The following is an 18,038-nucleotide window of genomic DNA, read 5'->3' as shown; positions in this document are numbered from 1 at the left end:
ACCTTCCATTCTTTTTTGGAATTTTGATGGAGCATTTTTCAAACAAAATGGCATAACTATCCATTGAAACTATCCTCATGGTACCACAAATGTTGTTTTATATTTGTCCTCAAGATTAATGCCAATTTGCCAAAACCCACTTTTAAGGTCAAACTTACTAAACACATTTGCTTTGGTGATCTTTGATAGCAACAGTTATTTATAGGTAGAGGATATTTGATGGGCACAAGGGCTTCATTCAGATATTTATAGTTAATGACTAACCTCCTTTTCCCGCATTTTTTCTCGAAGTGCTTGTTGACATAAAAGGTTGGGCATGCCCAAGGACTCTTGCATGGTTCTATTAGCTTTCTCTCTAACAAACCGTTAATTTTTTCTTTGCAAAGCTCCTGCTCAGACGGGCCATATGATTTTCTTATGCCTTTTGTGCTTTGACAGAGCCTTCTTTTTGTAATGGAAGTGAAACAAAATATTTCTCCCTGAACCAGAAGGCATTAGGTTGTTCTGCTGTAAAATCATTTTTCAACTTATTTACAATATCGGACAGAATGGTAGGGCCGTGGATTTCAACATGCTTAACAATTTTCTGTATCTTGGAAATATCTGTTACTGGTTCATCAAAATTGCTTACCTCATCAGGTTTTGCTCTGAGTGGGTAGTTACTCTTAGCAAGGTCTTGCACCTTTTCACCTTGAATGCTATTAGATTCTTTTCAATGGTTATGGGCATGAATTTCTTCATAAAATCCTATCCAAGCAACATATCAGCACCAGTATCATAATTATAGAAAGTGACATATGCTTCTTGTGATCCTAATAGTAATGGAAAGTCTGGAGCAATATATGGAATTTTTACATCTATTTATTAACTGCTCGAAACTGAACTTGAGTGGGTTGCCAATAGTATGCAGGAATGGCTTTGAATTTGCAACAACTACTCATAGCTCCAATATCAATCTGAGCATCAATAGTGTATTCCTTGTAGCCTGGCACTTTTATCTTTACAGGGATGACCATCCTATCATCAATACCACTGATATCATGAATTTCTTCATTATTGTATTAAGTGGATGATAGCAAAGGAGTTTGAGAGGAAAGGAAAGCAAAAGAAACAAATTGTGAATTCAAACTATCAAGTTCTTGCATGTTGACTTGAATCCTTTGTGCAAGCTACTTCATTTGGTTTATGTCTCTCTGGAGTTATTCTTAAATATTAATCAACTTTAATAAAATTAAAAGGGTAGAAGAAGAACTCTAGAGAGACATAAACCAAATGAAGCAGCTTGCAGAAAGGATTCAAGTCAACATGAAAGAACTTGATAGTTTGAATTCACGGTTTGTTTCTTCTACTTTCCTTTCCTATCAAACTCCATTGTTGTCATCCAGTCAATACAGTAATGAAGACATTCATGATATCAATGGTATTGATGATAGGATGGTCATCCCTATAAAGATAAAAGTGCCAGGCTACAAGGAATACATTCTTGATGCTTAGATTGATATCGGAGCTATGAGTAACTGTTGCAAATTCAAAACCATTCCTGTTTACTATTGGCAACCCACTCAAGTTCACTTTTGAGCTGTTGATAAACAGCAAATAAAAATTCCATATATTGCCTTAGACTTTCGATTACTAGTAGGATCACAAGAAGCATATGTCACTTTATATAATTATGATATTGGTGTTGATATGTTGCTTGGACAAGATTTTATGAAGAAATTCATGCCCATATCCATTGAAAAGAATCTGATCATTTTGAGCATTCAAGGTGAAAAGGTGCAAGTCCCTGCAAAGAGTAACTACACATTCATAGTAGAACCTGATGAGGTAAGAAATTTTGATGAAGCAATAACAGAACTTTCCAAGATACAGAAAATTGTTAAGCATGTTGAAATCTAGGGCCCTACCATTCTGTATGATATTGTAAATAAGTTGAAAAAGATTCTATAGGATAACACCCTGATGCCTTTTGGTCATGGAGAAATATTTTGTTTCACTTCCATTACAAAAAGAAGGCTTTGTCAAAGCACAAAAGGCATCAGCAAATCATATGAGCCCATCTAAGCAGGAGCTTTGCAAAGCATATATTAACGGTTTGTTAGAAAGGAAGCTGATAGAACCATGCAAGAGTCCTTGGGCATGCCCAAACTTTTATGTCAACAAGCACTCCGAGCAAAAACGTGGGAAAAATAGGTTAGTCATTAACTATAAAGCTTTGAATGAAGCCCATGTGCCCATCAAATATCCTATACCTAATAAAGAATTGTTGCAAATGTGTTCAGTAAGTTTGACCTTAAAAGTGGGCTTTAGAAAATTGGCATTAATCCTGAGGACATATATTAAACAACATTTGTGGTACCAGGAGGACAGTTTCAATGGACAGTTATGCCATTTGGTTTGAAAAATGCTCCATCAGAATTCCAAAAAAGAATGGAAGATCTTTTCTAAGACTATTCTTTTGTTATTGACTACATAGATGATTTGTTAGTTTTCAACAAAGATATTAGTGAACATAAAAACATATGAAATTATTTTACCAAGTTGTTTTCAAACACGGTCATGTTCTTTCTGCCTCCCCAAATAAGTTCATCATTGCACAAAATTGGATTGAGTATTTCGGTTTAATCATATCTCATGGAAAAATAGAATTACAACCACATGTATTAAATTCTTTATCAAATTTTCCAGATTATTTGCCAGATGTTAAGATTGTACAAAGATATTTAGGATGTTTAAATTACATCCACCAATTTTACGCGGAACAAGTCGCAGATACAAATATTCTGCAACAAAGATTAAAGAAGAGTAGCAATTGGAATGACTATATGCCCAAAGTCATTAAGAATATAAAGCAGAAAATCAAATAGTTACCACCATTGGCTCTTACCTACAGCGACTCACCATTTATTCTTGAAACAGATGCCTCAGATTATTTTTGGGCAGCCACTTTATTGCAGAAACATGGAAAAAAGGAAGAAGTGTGTGCATATGCCTCAGGCACATTCTCAGATGCTAAAAAGAATTACCCTTCCTCCCATAAAGAAATTCTAGCAGTAAATAAAGGTATAAAGGGATTTAAGTTATTCATTAAAAGTGTCAATTTCATTCTTAAGACAGATCTTAGGCACATGAAGGGAATGCTGCAGAACAAAAGATTGTTAGAACTGTTGGAAATAATACTGAGAGGTGGGGGGGGTGAATCAGTGTTAGTCAAATAAACAACTTTTTCTTGTCATACTCAAATTTACATATGCTACTTCAATGAAGGTAACTCGCATGTACACGAAATTTTCTTTAAAGCAACCATCGTATATCCAACAAGCTTATGATTCATTTAATTCATCATATTCTGATCTTTAACAGTGCATCAGTACTTCATTAACCATATAAGCAGTAACCATGTGCAGTAATAACAGAATAAACCATCACACATAAGCAACACACATGAAAACTAAGATTTAAGGTGGAAACCCAATGCGGGACAAAAACCACCTGTTGTTGTCTTCCTTTAATATAAGAAAAACTTGTTTACAATCTTGTATTCCTGCAGACTCACACCAGCACGCAGGCACCCACCTACAGAAGGCTACAACCTTCTCTTATTCTCCAACTTCTACTTGAAGGGAGCTACAACCCCCTAGCTCTTGTACTAGCTTATTCGTTTACTAGTACGTAGGTGCCGGCCTACAGAAGGCTTCAACCTTAACTCATTTTCTAGCTGCGACTGGAAGGGAGCTCCAACCCCCCGGCTCTTGTACTAGCTAATCCATTTACTAGTATGTAGGCGCTGGCCTATAGAAGGCTCCAACCTTCACTCGTTTTCCAGCTGCTACTGGCAGGAAGCTCCAACCCCCTGGCTCTTGTACTAGCTAATATGTTTACCAATATGTAGGCGCCGACCTACAAAAGGCTACGACCTTCTCTCTTCCTCCAGGGACCACGTTTCATAAATTTTCAGACTAGATACTCCTGGAACACAACACCACAATCTAAAGGCCTCGTTTCATCAAATTTTCATACTGGACCCATCAGCAACATTGAAGCTCAAAATCAATCACCACTGCAATACAACCAATCATTGAAAACCCATCATCACTGAAGAAAATCACAATCAATCAATCTGAACATTCAGAACATTGTCACTAGAACACAAAGCAGAACCCAGAACTCTGCATCAACAACCAGAACCAACTGCAACTTCAAACATCATATTTCATAATGTATACGCTACTTCGATGTGCCGAACCAGCGTGTATACGCACTTTTATCAAAGCGAACCAACGTACAGATATGCAAATACTAACTTAAAACATCACAACTATTCCAGACTTCAGCCATACCCAGATCAAAACATTTACAGTGTAAATCATGCATTAGTATTCAGATCTAGACTATCCATGATCAAATCACATAATGATAATTCATTTCAAGTCTTATGATCCTGATCCATCATTAGATCTCATCCCTCATCAACCACTAAGGTTCATCCTTAATTCAGATCAAGCAAAGCACTAGAAACCCATAACATGCATATTTGTTTTTGATCTCACTCTTCATAAGATATTCATTCCTTGCACGCATATCCCTTTGATCTTCTCCTCCTTATATATTTTTAGGTTTTTTTAAATACCTCGGACCAATACCTCAAACCAAATACCTCAGACCAATACCTCGGACCAAAACCTTGATTTTCCATTCCATATGTGCTTTTCCTTTTGTGAAAGTGTGTGCATACGTATATGCTACTTTTGTTTTGTTAACCTGTGTGTACACACTACTTGGACAAAATGAACTAGCATATACCTCTCTTTCTTCAATCTCTGGAGTCTGATCTGTAATCCTTCGTTGTTAACCCATTGCACTATGAACTGTCATCTATGTGAGTTGCCATCAAGGACAACGCCTATATCATAATGCCAACAATATCCCCCTTTGGACTTGGTGGCAACAACAACACCAAGACACTCTCCCCTTTGACATCAAGGGAAAAGGGTGGACCAAGATAGTCTCCCCCTTTGATATACATTATGTTGTCCATGCTCCCCATGAGTACATGCTGAATTCTCTTATTAAACTCCCCCTTTGTACATGCTGAGATGCACTATACTGTCCATGCTCCCCCTGAGCACATGCAGAGTCTATAAACATATTTTTCAAAAGAATAGCATGACTCTATAACTCAACTAAGTGAGTATGACCTCCCTAAGACCAATGACTCATACATACTTCAATCACCCAACCAAGTGGGGATACACCAAATGTTTATACATGACTGAAATTAGCAATTATTACATCATCATTTCCATGCATATTGGGGTTACAAAATAGGTCTTTACATGACCTTTACAATAAATGATATACATGACATTTATAACAAGGACCAACGATCTAAACAATACCATGATATTCATTAGCAACTATCATACACCATATATGATATGCACCATAAGTATCTGTGAGCAGCATCAAGATCAACAACTGTATATGTCCATCATCAAAAGAGTCATCTGAATCAAAGCAATTATGTGAATCAAGCAGTATAAGCATCATCATGCATAATGCCAAAAATGCATTATATGCTCCCCCTGAACATATGCCATAAGTTCACTGTCAGATCTGATCATTGCATTTTTCAGTAAGAATCATCAAGGCATCATCATCAACGAGTTATTCATCAAGTTATGAACGACTTATGAGGGCCAAAATCACTTCTACATATCATCAGCAGACTGTGTAATCATCATCAATCAGAACATAAAAGATAATTGATAATTGACTGAACCATATCAGACCCCTTTTTCTGAGTCTATCCCACTGCTTTTTCATCAAACCAACATATACGCGACTGTGCAGCTTCGAACTCGCATATATACACGACTTGTCTTCATGATAACTGTGTATGAGATTTAGAACACTGAAGTTTCACACTTTCAGCTCCCCCTGAGTCTGTTATGTCTGTATATTGTGCTATGCCACATCTCCCTGACTGTACTTCCTTCCTCTTCCATAACTTGGAGTGTGATAATGTTTTCTCCTTTTGGTATGTTGGTCGAAATTTGCTCTTGCATTCTTTTTCTATATGCCCAAACTTGTTACAAGCATAACATCTTATATGGTTCATATTCCCTCTATAGCAGTCAATGGCTTTGTGACCAAACATATTGCAAGAAAAACAATATCCCTTAAAGTACCTGGAAGTTGATGATATTTTTGTGTGACGGTCTTGAACCATTCTACTTCTGCATCTCGCTGCAACATGTCCAAAATTATGACATATAAAACATTCAACATTATTCATCAAAGGAAATAACCAATTATCACTTCCATAGTTAGGAGTAAAATATTTCTTTGAAGACTTTATTTCCTTGGTTGTTGATGGGGTTGACTTCTTATCTCCTTGTTGAGAATTTCAGATTTTGGATTAGAGTTCCTTGCCTCATATTGAGAGCTAGATTCACCTTCAACAGATTCATGAAAACCAAGACCAATTTTGATGGTAGGAGACCTTTGACCACTAAGAATATTATCCAAAATCTTAGTATTATCTTGAAATCGTAACACTTTATCATTTTCTTCTAATTTACATTTTAAGATATTTACCTCAACCTAATATTGTTCTTGATTTTCAAGATATTGCTTCTTCATGATTTCTTTAGCCTTTCTTCCTTCTTCCACTTGTTGCCTTAATTTGAGAATCTCATTTTCTTGTTCTTCATCTACTTGAGGTAGTTTTTCATTCTGCTTATTTGATTTTTCAAGATCTTCTTTTAGAGAGAGGATCTTAGCTTCAAGACTTTCATAGTAACTGGATCTATCTTTAAGTCTCTTGATTTTTGTGCTCTTTTCATTTACTTCATTTCTTAATGATGTCACTTCATCCTGCAGCTTTTGACATTGGTCTGCCTTTTCCTTGTACTGCTTCCTTACTTTGTTTCCTTCCTCCATCTGAGCTTGTAATTTGGTAACTTTTTCTCTGAAGGCACACTCCCTTTTGTTAAATAGATCTTGTTGATCTCTGATTTTATCTACAAGTCCTTTAACTTCTTCCTCAATGCTTCTTTCACGATCACTTTCAATATCTTCAACATTGCATGAACATAGAAAAGTATCACTAGAAGACCAAAAATTTGTACCTGATACTTCTTTTGCTTATTCATCTTCAATCTGAGGTGATTCTGAATTTGAATACTTACTTCCACCTAATGACCCATTGTCTCTCCTGCTGTCATTTTTCCTTTGAGATGTCTTCTTCTTCTAAGGTGCTTTGTTCTTTAACTTCTTTCCCATTATTTCTACGGATCTCCTTCAAGCGATCAAGCTTCTGCCAAAGGACCTGCTCTGATACCAACTGTTGGAAATAATAATGAGGGGGGGGGGGGGGGGGGGGGGGTGAATCAGTATTTATCAAATCAATAACTTTTTCTTTTCATACTCAAATTTCTATACGCTACTTCAATGAAGGTAACTCGCATGTACACGCAATTGTCTTTAAAGCAACCATCGTATATCCAATGAACTTATGATTCAGTTAATTCATCATATGTTGATCTTTAATGAGTGCATCAGTACTTCATTAACTATATAAACAGTAACCATGTGCAGTAATAACAGAATAAACCATCACACATCAGCAACACACATGAACACCAAGATTTAAGGTGGAAACCCAATGCGGGACAAAAACCACCTATTGTTGTCTTCTTTTAATATTAAAAAAAAAACATATTTACAATCTTGTACTATTGCAGACTCATACCAGTACGCAGGAACCCACCTACAGAAGGCTACAACCTTCTCTCACTCTCCAGCTTCTACTGGAAGGGAGCTACAGCCCCCTAGCTCTTGTACTAGCTGATTTGTTTACTAGTACATAGGCGCTGGCCTACAGAAGGCTCCAACCTTCACTCATTTTCCAACTGCTACTGGAAGGGAGCTCCAACCCCCTGGCTCTTGTACTAGCCGATCCATTTACTAGTATGTAGGCTTCGGCCTATAGAAGGCTCCAACCTTCACTCATTTTCTAGCTGCTACTTGAAGGGAGCTCCAACCCCCTCGCTCTTGTACTGGTCAATATTTTTACCAATACATAGGCGCCAACCTATAGAAGGCTACAACCTTCTCTCTTCCTCCAGGGACCATGTTTCATAAATTTTCAGACTCGATACTCCTGGAACACAACACCACAATCTGAAGGTCTCGTTTCATCAAATTTTCATACTGGACCCATCAGCAACATTGAAGCTCAAAATCAATCACCACTATAATACAACCAATCACTGAAAACCCATCATCGCTGAAGCAAACCACAATCAATCAATCTGAACATTCAGAACATTGTCCCTGAACACAAAGCAGAACCCATAACTCTGTATCAACAACCGGAACCAACTGCAACTTCAAACATCATATTTCATAATGTATACGCTACTTCGATGTGTCGAACCAGCGTGTATACGCACTTTTATCAAAGTGAACCAGCGTATAGATCTACAAATACTAACTTAAAATATCACAACTATTCGAGACTTTAGCCATACCCAGATCAGAACATTTACAATGTAAATCATGCGTTAGTATTCAGATCTAGACTATCCATGATCAAACCACATAATGATAATTCATTTCAGGTCTTATGATCTTGATCCATCATTAGATCTCATCCCTCATCAACCACTAAGGTTCATCCTTAGTTCAGATCAAGCAAAGCACCAGAAACCCATAACATGCATATTTGCTTTTGATCTCACTCTTCATAAGATATTCATTACTTGCACACATATCCCTTTGATCTTCTCCTCCTTATATAGTTTTAGGTTTTTCTCAATACCTCAGACCAAAACCACTTAGGACCAATACCTCAGACTAAATACCTCATACCAATACCTCAGAACAAATGCCTCAAACCAATACCTCAGACCAAATACCTCAAATTAATACCTCGGATCAAAACCTTGATTTTCCATTCCATACGTGCTTTTCCTTCTGTGAAAGTGTGTGCATACGTATACGCTACTTTTGTTCTGTTAACCTACGTGTACATGCTACTTGGACAAAATGAACCAGCGTATACCTCTCTTTCTTCAATCTCTAGAGTCTGATCTATAATCCTTTGTTGTTAACCCATTGCACTGTGAATTGTCATCTATGTGAATTGTATCATAATGCCAACAAGAACAAGGTAATTCTAGAGTTCTAAGATGGGCCTCATGGTTAGATGGATATGATTTTGACATCATATATAAAGTTGGCAAAGAGAATTATCTTGCAGATTTAATAACCAGAGAAGGAGAAATCATATAGACAAAATATGCAATTTAAAAAACTGAATTTGGTGAATGCTCATCCTCCTCCCAGAAGAAATCCCAAGTTACATTATGCTCTTCCTGCCATTATTTATTCTGTGTGGATTGCCTTTTGGAAAAAGTTTTGGCTTTACCTATGGAAATCTAGAAGATCATTCTTGAGAAGTGGTTTTGTTCTTAGATACAAGACACAACTATGATATTCCATTAGCACCTATTAACAATAATCGTGCTTATTTTGGTGCAGTAAGATATCCATATCACATACTAGTATATATTTTTTATCCTAATTTGAGATGGATAGATTATTATGCCATTCTTTAGTATGCCCATGCTTATGAAAGAATTCCAATAATCATGTATTGTGAAGATATCATGTCTCCATTCAGTCATTGGAGTAGTTGGATGAATCTCCTACTTGTTTCATTTGTTCCCAGAAAAGAAGATCAAGGTAGGCTCTGTCAGTTGTTTGCCCTTTCTATTTTGTATAATGACACGCAGGATGGAGCAAAGAGATATGATGTATTTGAGTTTGATTTTTTATATAAGGGCACCTACATTGAGATCAACCAAGATAGTACTTCTCCTACAGGATATAATTTTACTACTAGAATTGACTATTTTGGCGAAGTCAGAATTTCCCCAGATAAAGTAGATCCATTCATGTGTTTCTCAACCTTTTCAGCGAGCTTCGGAAGGGAACCATAATGGTTACAACAACTTCATGGGGTAAGTCCTTATAGGTATATTGAAGAATATGAGTTTGATTATGATCCTGACTATGACTCTACCCATAGCCCCAAAGGCTAGTAACCAAATCTTCAAAGACATTTTATTTTAGGCTTTCGAGGGTTCTCCTTAAAAGAATCTCCTTTGTGTTAATAATCATTGTACCTAGTTTGCTTTATTTTAGGCTTTCGAAGGTTCTCCTTAAAAGAGTTTCCTTTGTGTCAATAATCATTGTACCTATTTTTGCTTTCGTGGGTTTCAAGAAATTAGAATATCCACTGTGTATTAGCTTTTAGTACAGACATGATTACTTCCATAAATTCCTTTGATGGAATATCTACTGTATATAACCTTTTAGTACATGCATTATTGCTCTCGTGGGTTCCCCCAGTGGCAATCTCCACTATGTATAAGATCATTAAGATTTTATGTGATATGCTAAACCACTTTGGAGATTCATGAGAATCCTAAGCTTGAGCAACACCTTGAGGGCTCATCCTAGCTATAATATTCCATTAGCACCTATTAACAACAACCGTGCTTATTTTGGTGTAGTAAGATATCCATATCACAGACTGGTATATATTTTTTATCCTAATTTGAGATGGATAGATTATTATGCCATTCTTCAGTATGCCCATGCTTATGAAAGAATTTTTGTTTTCTCTTCTTTCTTAAGCGTTTCCCACCATATTAAACTCATACAATTTGGGATTAATCCTGTTGTACGATGAGGGTTAGATAACTCTTGTATAACTTGTGTTCTTGATACTAGACACAATAAGTTTGAAGACACATTGACAGGTGGATTTCAGAGTCCCTTAAACAAATAGCACAACTTCACGGATAGGATATCGCCCCTCATAATCAAATAGCACAACTCCAATCTAATGTCTGTATTAGTTTTGTATCTTCTACTATGCCTCCATTACATCCCAGTCTATCATGACGAGAATTAAAAGAAGGTGTCATTGTTGGTCGCAGTAATACTACTCCATTGCAGGTAGGATTTTGTGAACTAAGTCTGCCATCTGAGTGGAATAGTGAGTATACTCCGATGTTTTAGAAGTATCCGCAACTAGCAAGTTCTTCATCTTCGAACCAATTAAAGTTAGTTCCAAACCTTGACGATAGTACCAGTTTACGGTTCCAACCTACTTCAGCACCATTCTATTATTATCACTAATTTTATTTTCAATATTTTGTTTAAATTATTTATATTTATATAAATGTGAATTGTGATTTTCCTTTCCATAAAATGTTTGTCAATTTTTTTCCAACTTCAGTGAAAAATATATTTGATTTGAAGGCTCTATCAATCTCAAAAAGAGTTGTCTATAGTGGGACTTTTTTGAGTTCCGGAATCCCATGGAAAAATTTGAGGTGAAATCTTGATTTGTGTTATTTAAACTAGTTTTTTGACTGTATATATAGATTTAGCACCGTGAAAAACCCCTAGGGCACTTCCATTGTGCAGGGTTTACCCAAATCCCTAGGGCACTTCTATTGTGCAGGGTTTACCCATGGTTTACCAATCAAGCTTGTGATTTCAATTAATTCCTATCGGATTTTAGAGAAATTAAACGAGATAAATCCACGAGAAAAGCTTCCAAAAAATCAGACTAAAGACAACTCCATCTCAAAAACTAATACCTTTTCTGTCCTTATTTTTCAATGTCATTTAAATTTATATTAAATAGTAAATCGATCCCACATTATAATTTTGATTGGTACAAAACACACATTTTGGCGACATTTGAACAAGAGAGGTGGCTTACTCAATTCTTTGAGTTCCATTCTCCACCATAGAATTTAAATTGTAAAATTTGAAAATATTTTGAAATGGATTATAATTTTAAAAATATTTTGAAATTTCATTGATGGAATGAATATTATTGTTTAGATAATCTTCGGCAAAATCACATAACCAATCTTTTGTCGACGCGTTTCGAACCAACCAGTGTGGTTCATCGTCAGGACAAGTTGAAGAACAGATCCAGCTTAGCATGTTTAAATAGCTAGAGCAGAGACACCAACGGTTACCTGGCCAAAATTTGACTTAAGGAGCAAGGTCAAATTTAGTTAAAATAGGTAAGAAATAAATAAATATATCAATGATAAAATTTTTAATATAATAATAAATAAATCAAAAATAAATAAATATATATAAATTTAGTTAAATTAGGTGTGAGATAACTAAATAAATATATAAATAAAATAATAATAAATTATTTATTTATTAAATAAATATATAAAACATATAATAATTTATATTTATTTATAAATAAAATTATAAATAGTAATAATTTATATTTATTAATTAAATAAAAATAAATCTAAAATTATAAGTTAAAAAATATAATCGCAGAGGTAATTATTTACTTAATTTATAAATATAAAATCATATATAAATATATAAGTTTAGTTATATTAGGTGTGAGATAACTAAATATATAGATATATAAATAAAATAATAAATTATTTATTTATTAAATAAATATATAAATATATAATTAATAAATCAAAATTAAATAAATATATATAAATTTAGTTAAATTAGGTGTGAGATAACTAAATAAATATATAAATATATAAATAAAGTAATAATAAATTATTTATTTATTAAATAAATATATAAAAATATAATAATTTATATTTATTTATTTAAATAAATAAAAATAAAAATAAAAATAATTTATATTTATTTATTTAAATAAATAAAAATAAAAATAATAATAATTTATATTTATTTATTTATTAAGTAAAAATAAATCTAAAATTATGTGATTTTGCCGAAGATTATCTAAACAATGTTATGGATCACAGAAGTCTAAATTCATGAATATTATTATTAATTAAATTTTGAAATGTTTTTTTTGCATTAAAGATAATTTGAAGTTTATTTCCCTCCACCCATGTTCAGGTTCTGTTTTTCTACTAAGAAAATTGAAAATTGTAATGACTAATTTCATATCTATTTTTCTACTAAGCAAATTGAAAATACCCAGGTTCAGGTTCTATTTTTCTATTAAGCAAATTGAAAATTGTAATGACTAAAATGACTAATTTTTATGAGTCATGTTAGATCATCAAAACAATCTTCAAAAGTTATTTATTCATGGATGGAAAAAGATGATAGGAATATTGATGAGAATAAAGTTTCTTATAAGTAAAATTTGAAATATTTTGGCAATCTGTCTTGGACATAAGGATAACCATTTTTCACTGTACAAAAGTAATGAGGAATTTGCAGAAGTAATCATCTTCGACTTCAAATTAAGATGTGTTGGAAAGTTGCAATTATCAGAAACACCCAATTAACGCTTCAGGAATGAATATGACGATCCTTCCTCATATCGACAGACTCTACCTTCTGAGTAGACTTTTCCAGGTCGGCAGAAGTAACCCTCGCTGGGAGCACAGTGACTATCTTCCTCGCACACGCACATTCCATCCAGTGCACACCCATCATCTGCTTTCTCCTCCGCCATTGAATTATCTCGACCCTGCAATAACATTTTATCCGACCAGTCGCTGGAAAACAATCCATCCGGGTTGAATTTCTTCCTAACGCGTAAGAATTTGTTGAGATTGGGATACTTGGCACCGGCGCCTAGAAAAGCGAGGTGTATGTTCTTGGCCCAGTGAGGGACGGCCCCGTGCTTGAAGAAAGCCATCTGCTCAACCTCCTCCCACACGTCCTCATTCAGCCTCGCCCTCGATCCGTTCTCCGCCCGATAGTAATTGAAGTCGATGACCACTGAATCCTCGGCTTGCCCCAGGTATGCGCTCGAACCCTTGAGGAAGCGCATCAAAAAGCCGTTGTAAACGTCTACCCCGCAGAAACTCTGGGGCTCCATGTCCCGCAGCCTCTTCACATCTGAGATGAAGGCCTTTATTTTCGAGAGCCTGAAAATAGCCGTTGTCTCGTAGAAGAACAGACCTTTGAATCTGGGATCCCAAGAACAGGCGCTCAGAAAATCGGCGGACGGCGATCTCTGGCACGATCCGGATGTCTGCATGCGGTTCTGAAACCCCACGACAGGGTATCCCGTGAACATGAATTCATTGTTCTTCAATCCATTGGCCAAAGCGAGCTTGGAAGCCACGATGCCTCTGGCCAGCATGCATTTTCCTTTCTCACTCCTTGTTGCTTCCAGAGTACTTTCTGTAAATCAGATAACGTATTGTGGTTACCGCTCAGCCGAGGATTGAGAAGCTAATGAAATTGAAGAGGGGAAAGCTCGAGATTACAACCTGTGGCTCTGATGCCAGCAATAATGGCCATGGCAGTGGATTGAAAGCCGATGAAATCGTTGAGGCCGTTCCCTGGCGCGGTGACGGGGACCCGGTCGTCCATTCTGTAAACGACTTTTCGCTGCGATGGGTACCAGGTCAGGTCTCCGAATTCATGAGCTGCTGCGAAAGGCAAGATGTCATCCTCCAGATCAGCATCGTCCTTCACCACATTGGTTACGTTGCGTTTGAATTGAGGTTCCAATGCCAATGTCACCTGTATATATTTTGAACCCATTAATCGACCTTTATATGTGCAGAAGAGAACAAATGCTACTACCAAGTCTATTTTAAAACTGAAAATTACCTTCGATATGACTCCCAAGACTCCGAGAGAAACCTTGGCCGCATTGAGATCGGGATCCCCTTGTCTGAGCGTATTGACCTTCGCATACCCTTCCCCTTGAGAAGCCGGAACCACTAAACGCAACGATACCACATAGTCGTGCACGGCTCCTCCCCTGCGCCAGAGAGAGCTCCCGTGTGAACCCGTGCTCAAAAGCCCGCCCAAGCTGAGGCCGTCCCAATAGGGCGCTGCAACCAGAGCCAAACCCGATGCAGCCACCGCGTCGAGGAGGTCTCTCAGCCCGACACCGCTGTCTGCAGTGACAGTCATGGCGGCCTTATCCACCGTGATCTCATTCTTGTAATTTTGTGTACTGATCAGAATCCCAGCGCCATCTTCCGAACCGGGGCAGGCTAACTTGGGAATTGTGTGCGAAAAGCCGGTGACGACCTTCATCTTCAGTTTCTTCCTGACACCGTCGGCCACCGCATGTAAAATCTCCTCTTCTGTAGAAGGATAGACAACCATGGAGGCTTTGCAGGGGACTCTGTCTGGCCAGGTGCCATAGGCATTCGAAATCGTGCAAGAATTGTCAAAATTGTTGCAGGTAACCGGCGGCCGAGGTGGAATGCAGGCGCACAGAGCAATAAAATGTAGCGAGAAACAGAGACGAATGACAATCGCTTTTCCTGGTAATGGTAGCACCGACATGTCAAATAGCAAAATTAGCGATCTCGCCTGTGTTGGGTTTGGAAGATGAGTGACCCTGAAAGCTTTCAAGGCATGCAAAAATAAATGTTAAGCAAGAACAAGCATGAATTGGACTCTGCAAACTTCGAAAGGCACCACCAAAATGGGTGTGCTTAAAGTATCATCGAGTGGACAACACGACAAGGGCACGCCTGTCCTGGCTAACTGAATGGGGAACAAGTGGTTTTCTGTGACTTTTTAATTAATAAAGGAAAGAAGAGTAGTTTAAGTGGAAAATAGTAGAAATTTTGGCATACATTTTTTTCTCATAAAATTTTTTGGTAAATTTGAATTGTAGTTGTCTAATTTAGAAAGGTTTTGGTGTCCCGGATATTTTAGATAGTGTTGAATTCATTTCTATTTTAAATAAAATAAATAATATTTTCCACAAAACTAAAAATAATATATAAAACCAACAAACTCAAAATAAATAAATAAAAAATTAAACTATCAAACCTCCTCATACTTATTTTTTCATTTACATAGCATATTTCTCCCCAAAAAGGTGATCAACGAAATATAACTTTCCACGCTAATGTGGCGTTGGTAGACAATGCTTAAATCATTTGATTTAATAATATATATTTAATAATAAAAAAATTATTTATATAAAATTTATTATTATTAATTAACCATATTATATTATATATAATATATATCCATCCTGTTAATTGGTTTATCATATCCTTAAAATGGTTTAAACGTGTGTAGAATGTGAGTTTACATGGGATAAGGATTTAAAGTGTGTACCATGTGAGTTTCCATGTTATACTTCGTTTTTCTTCCTAATGTCATTTTTTATTAGTCTTTGCCTTTAACAGGACTATAGTGATCGGTAGCTATGGTAGATTGTTGACTTAGCATTAATTTAATTGTTGAACAATGTTTTTTTAGCGTTATCAAGGTTTATCCAAAGTTTTACGGTGCCAATTGTTATTCATCTAAAATCTAAAATTTGAGCAAAGTTTTTGAAAAAAAAGGATTTCTTGTTGCAAACCTCACTTATTAGTCCCTGCCATCTCGCAATGGCCAGGGACTATAGTAATCGGTTTGCGATGTTATTACATTAATTTACCTGTTTGTTATTAGTCACTGCCACTTATAAACCAAAGTTTTCAGAGGTATATGGTTTTACTATTTTATATAAACCAAAGTTTCTAGAGGCATATAGTTTTGCCATCTTATTTGGCCTCTTCCCAAGGCGGAGAGGCAAAAACCATATGTTATGTGTACTTATTTCGAAAATTTGAAACTAATAAAAACTAATGCTAGCATTAGTTTCATAGTTTAACAGATATTAAATGCTATAGTGGTAACCAAGTTCCCATGTTTTAATTGCTCTTGTGCATTGAACTTGCCATGTGGTGCAACCGTTGCCAGCTTTGACAATTCGACAACAAGACCAGTGATGCATGAAGGGGAAATTGGACAATTCAATAACAAGACCGCTTCCCACATGCTGGAAGTTGATGGCTGGCCTCTTCCGCCCTGCCTGGAAGTGGAAGTTGATTTTCTATCTATTTTCCTTTCTGTCTATTTTCCCTTTGTTGCATCCGCCATGCCTGGAAGTTGATTTTCTGTTGCAGGCTTCAACTCCGCTATCTTTGTTGGCACTGGAAGTTGATTTTCTATTGTAGGCTTCAGGTCCCCTATCTTTGTCGGGGCTTTTTGTTGCAGAGGCATTCTTTTCTGAACTGGAACTATTTCTTCTTTCTGAAATCCTGAAGTAGCTTGTTTCTGAAATCCTAAAGGATCGTCCCGTTCAGAACTATTGAACTAGAACTATTTATTGTTTGTGAAATCCTTAAGGAGTGTCCCGTTCAGAGCTATTGAACTGGAACTATTTCTTGTTACTGTAGATCTGCCATACGCTGACAGGGACGATAGGCATAACAATCTTTTTGTTCATTTTGTTGGCTCGATGATTGATCTGTTCTCTCAGTGAACACACCTGCATCATAATATAGATATACAACAAATTTGAATCCTTAGATATACAACAAAATTCAATCAGCATAAACATATATCATATTCAGACGAGGTAAGTGAACATTTGAGGAAGTTGATTGTTTTCTTAAATTTGCAATCATCCTCTAGTTCGAACTAGTTTGGAACTATTTTATAACTATTTCTTGTTGTTGTATGTCCAACTATTTCAGAAGAGATAAGCAGGTAACTCTCTGGATATACAATTATTTCCAAAAAAGATAGAAAATTCTGACGCTGCTTGAGCATATATGAGATAATAGGGGCGCTGAACGGATGCTTCAGGTTTACATTAAAACCTGTAAACAAAATTTAACGGTGAGAACAAATTTCTTTGAAGTTATATAAAGGTCATTATATGCTCGCGTTGTAAATTGTTTTGCAACAATTACTAGCCAGAGAATAAAGACGTCTGGACAATAATATTGGAAAGAATATAATATGTCGAAGGTTGTTATATGTTATAACATCATCTGCACAGCCTGTAGCCCTCCTGTGTGTGTGTAGATTTCTGTAGCAATAATTTCGAATTTTAATCCGAGATGAACAAGTAGAACAAAGAAATTTATCAAACAGGAATATAATATTCCCTAACAGTAGGGACAATTAGCATGTGCTAAGTTTATGAGAGAGAACATGGATGCCCTTTGTAGTTGACAATGTTGTGTTTTTTCTGTTAAAGATACAAA

General features: G+C 36.1%; 1 protein-coding gene across 1 annotated transcript; it reads right to left on the bottom strand.

Moving 5' to 3' along the window:
- Positions 1-13,185: 13,185 nt before the first annotated feature.
- Positions 13,186-15,432, bottom strand: LOC149260389 (L-gulonolactone oxidase 3-like). Its single transcript, XM_089379974.1, has 3 exons — positions 14,635-15,432; positions 14,289-14,544; positions 13,186-14,199 (listed from the first exon to the last, which is right to left on the bottom strand). Exons 1-3 carry the CDS (start codon positions 15,322-15,324, stop codon positions 13,349-13,351), a joined length of 1,797 nt encoding a protein of 598 aa, XP_089236100.1. The 5' UTR covers positions 15,325-15,432; the 3' UTR covers positions 13,186-13,348.
- Positions 15,433-18,038: the final 2,606 nt, after the last annotated feature.

The sequence above is a fragment of the Pinus tabuliformis genome, chromosome 6 (assembly GCF_031772625.1).
Source record: "Pinus tabuliformis cultivar Carrire ecotype Pingquan chromosome 6, CPIR1, whole genome shotgun sequence".
NCBI classification, from domain to species: Eukaryota; Viridiplantae; Streptophyta; class Pinopsida; order Pinales; family Pinaceae; genus Pinus; species Pinus tabuliformis.
Note: the sequence above shows the minus strand (reverse complement) of the source record. Positions and strands in the feature narration are given on the sequence as shown.

Bases quoted from the DNA above. Each gene is read 5' to 3' on its own strand.
- LOC149260389 (XM_089379974.1), bottom strand. From the start codon at position 15,324: ATGTCGGTGCTACCATTACCAGGAAAAGCGATTGTCATTCGTCTCTGT. The intron at 14,545-14,634 runs GTAATTTTCAGT...AAATATATACAG, and splicing joins TCTTGGGAGTCATATCGAAG to GTGACATTGGCATTGGAACC. The intron at 14,200-14,288 runs GTTGTAATCTCG...TCTGATTTACAG, and splicing joins TGCTGGCATCAGAGCCACAG to AAAGTACTCTGGAAGCAACA.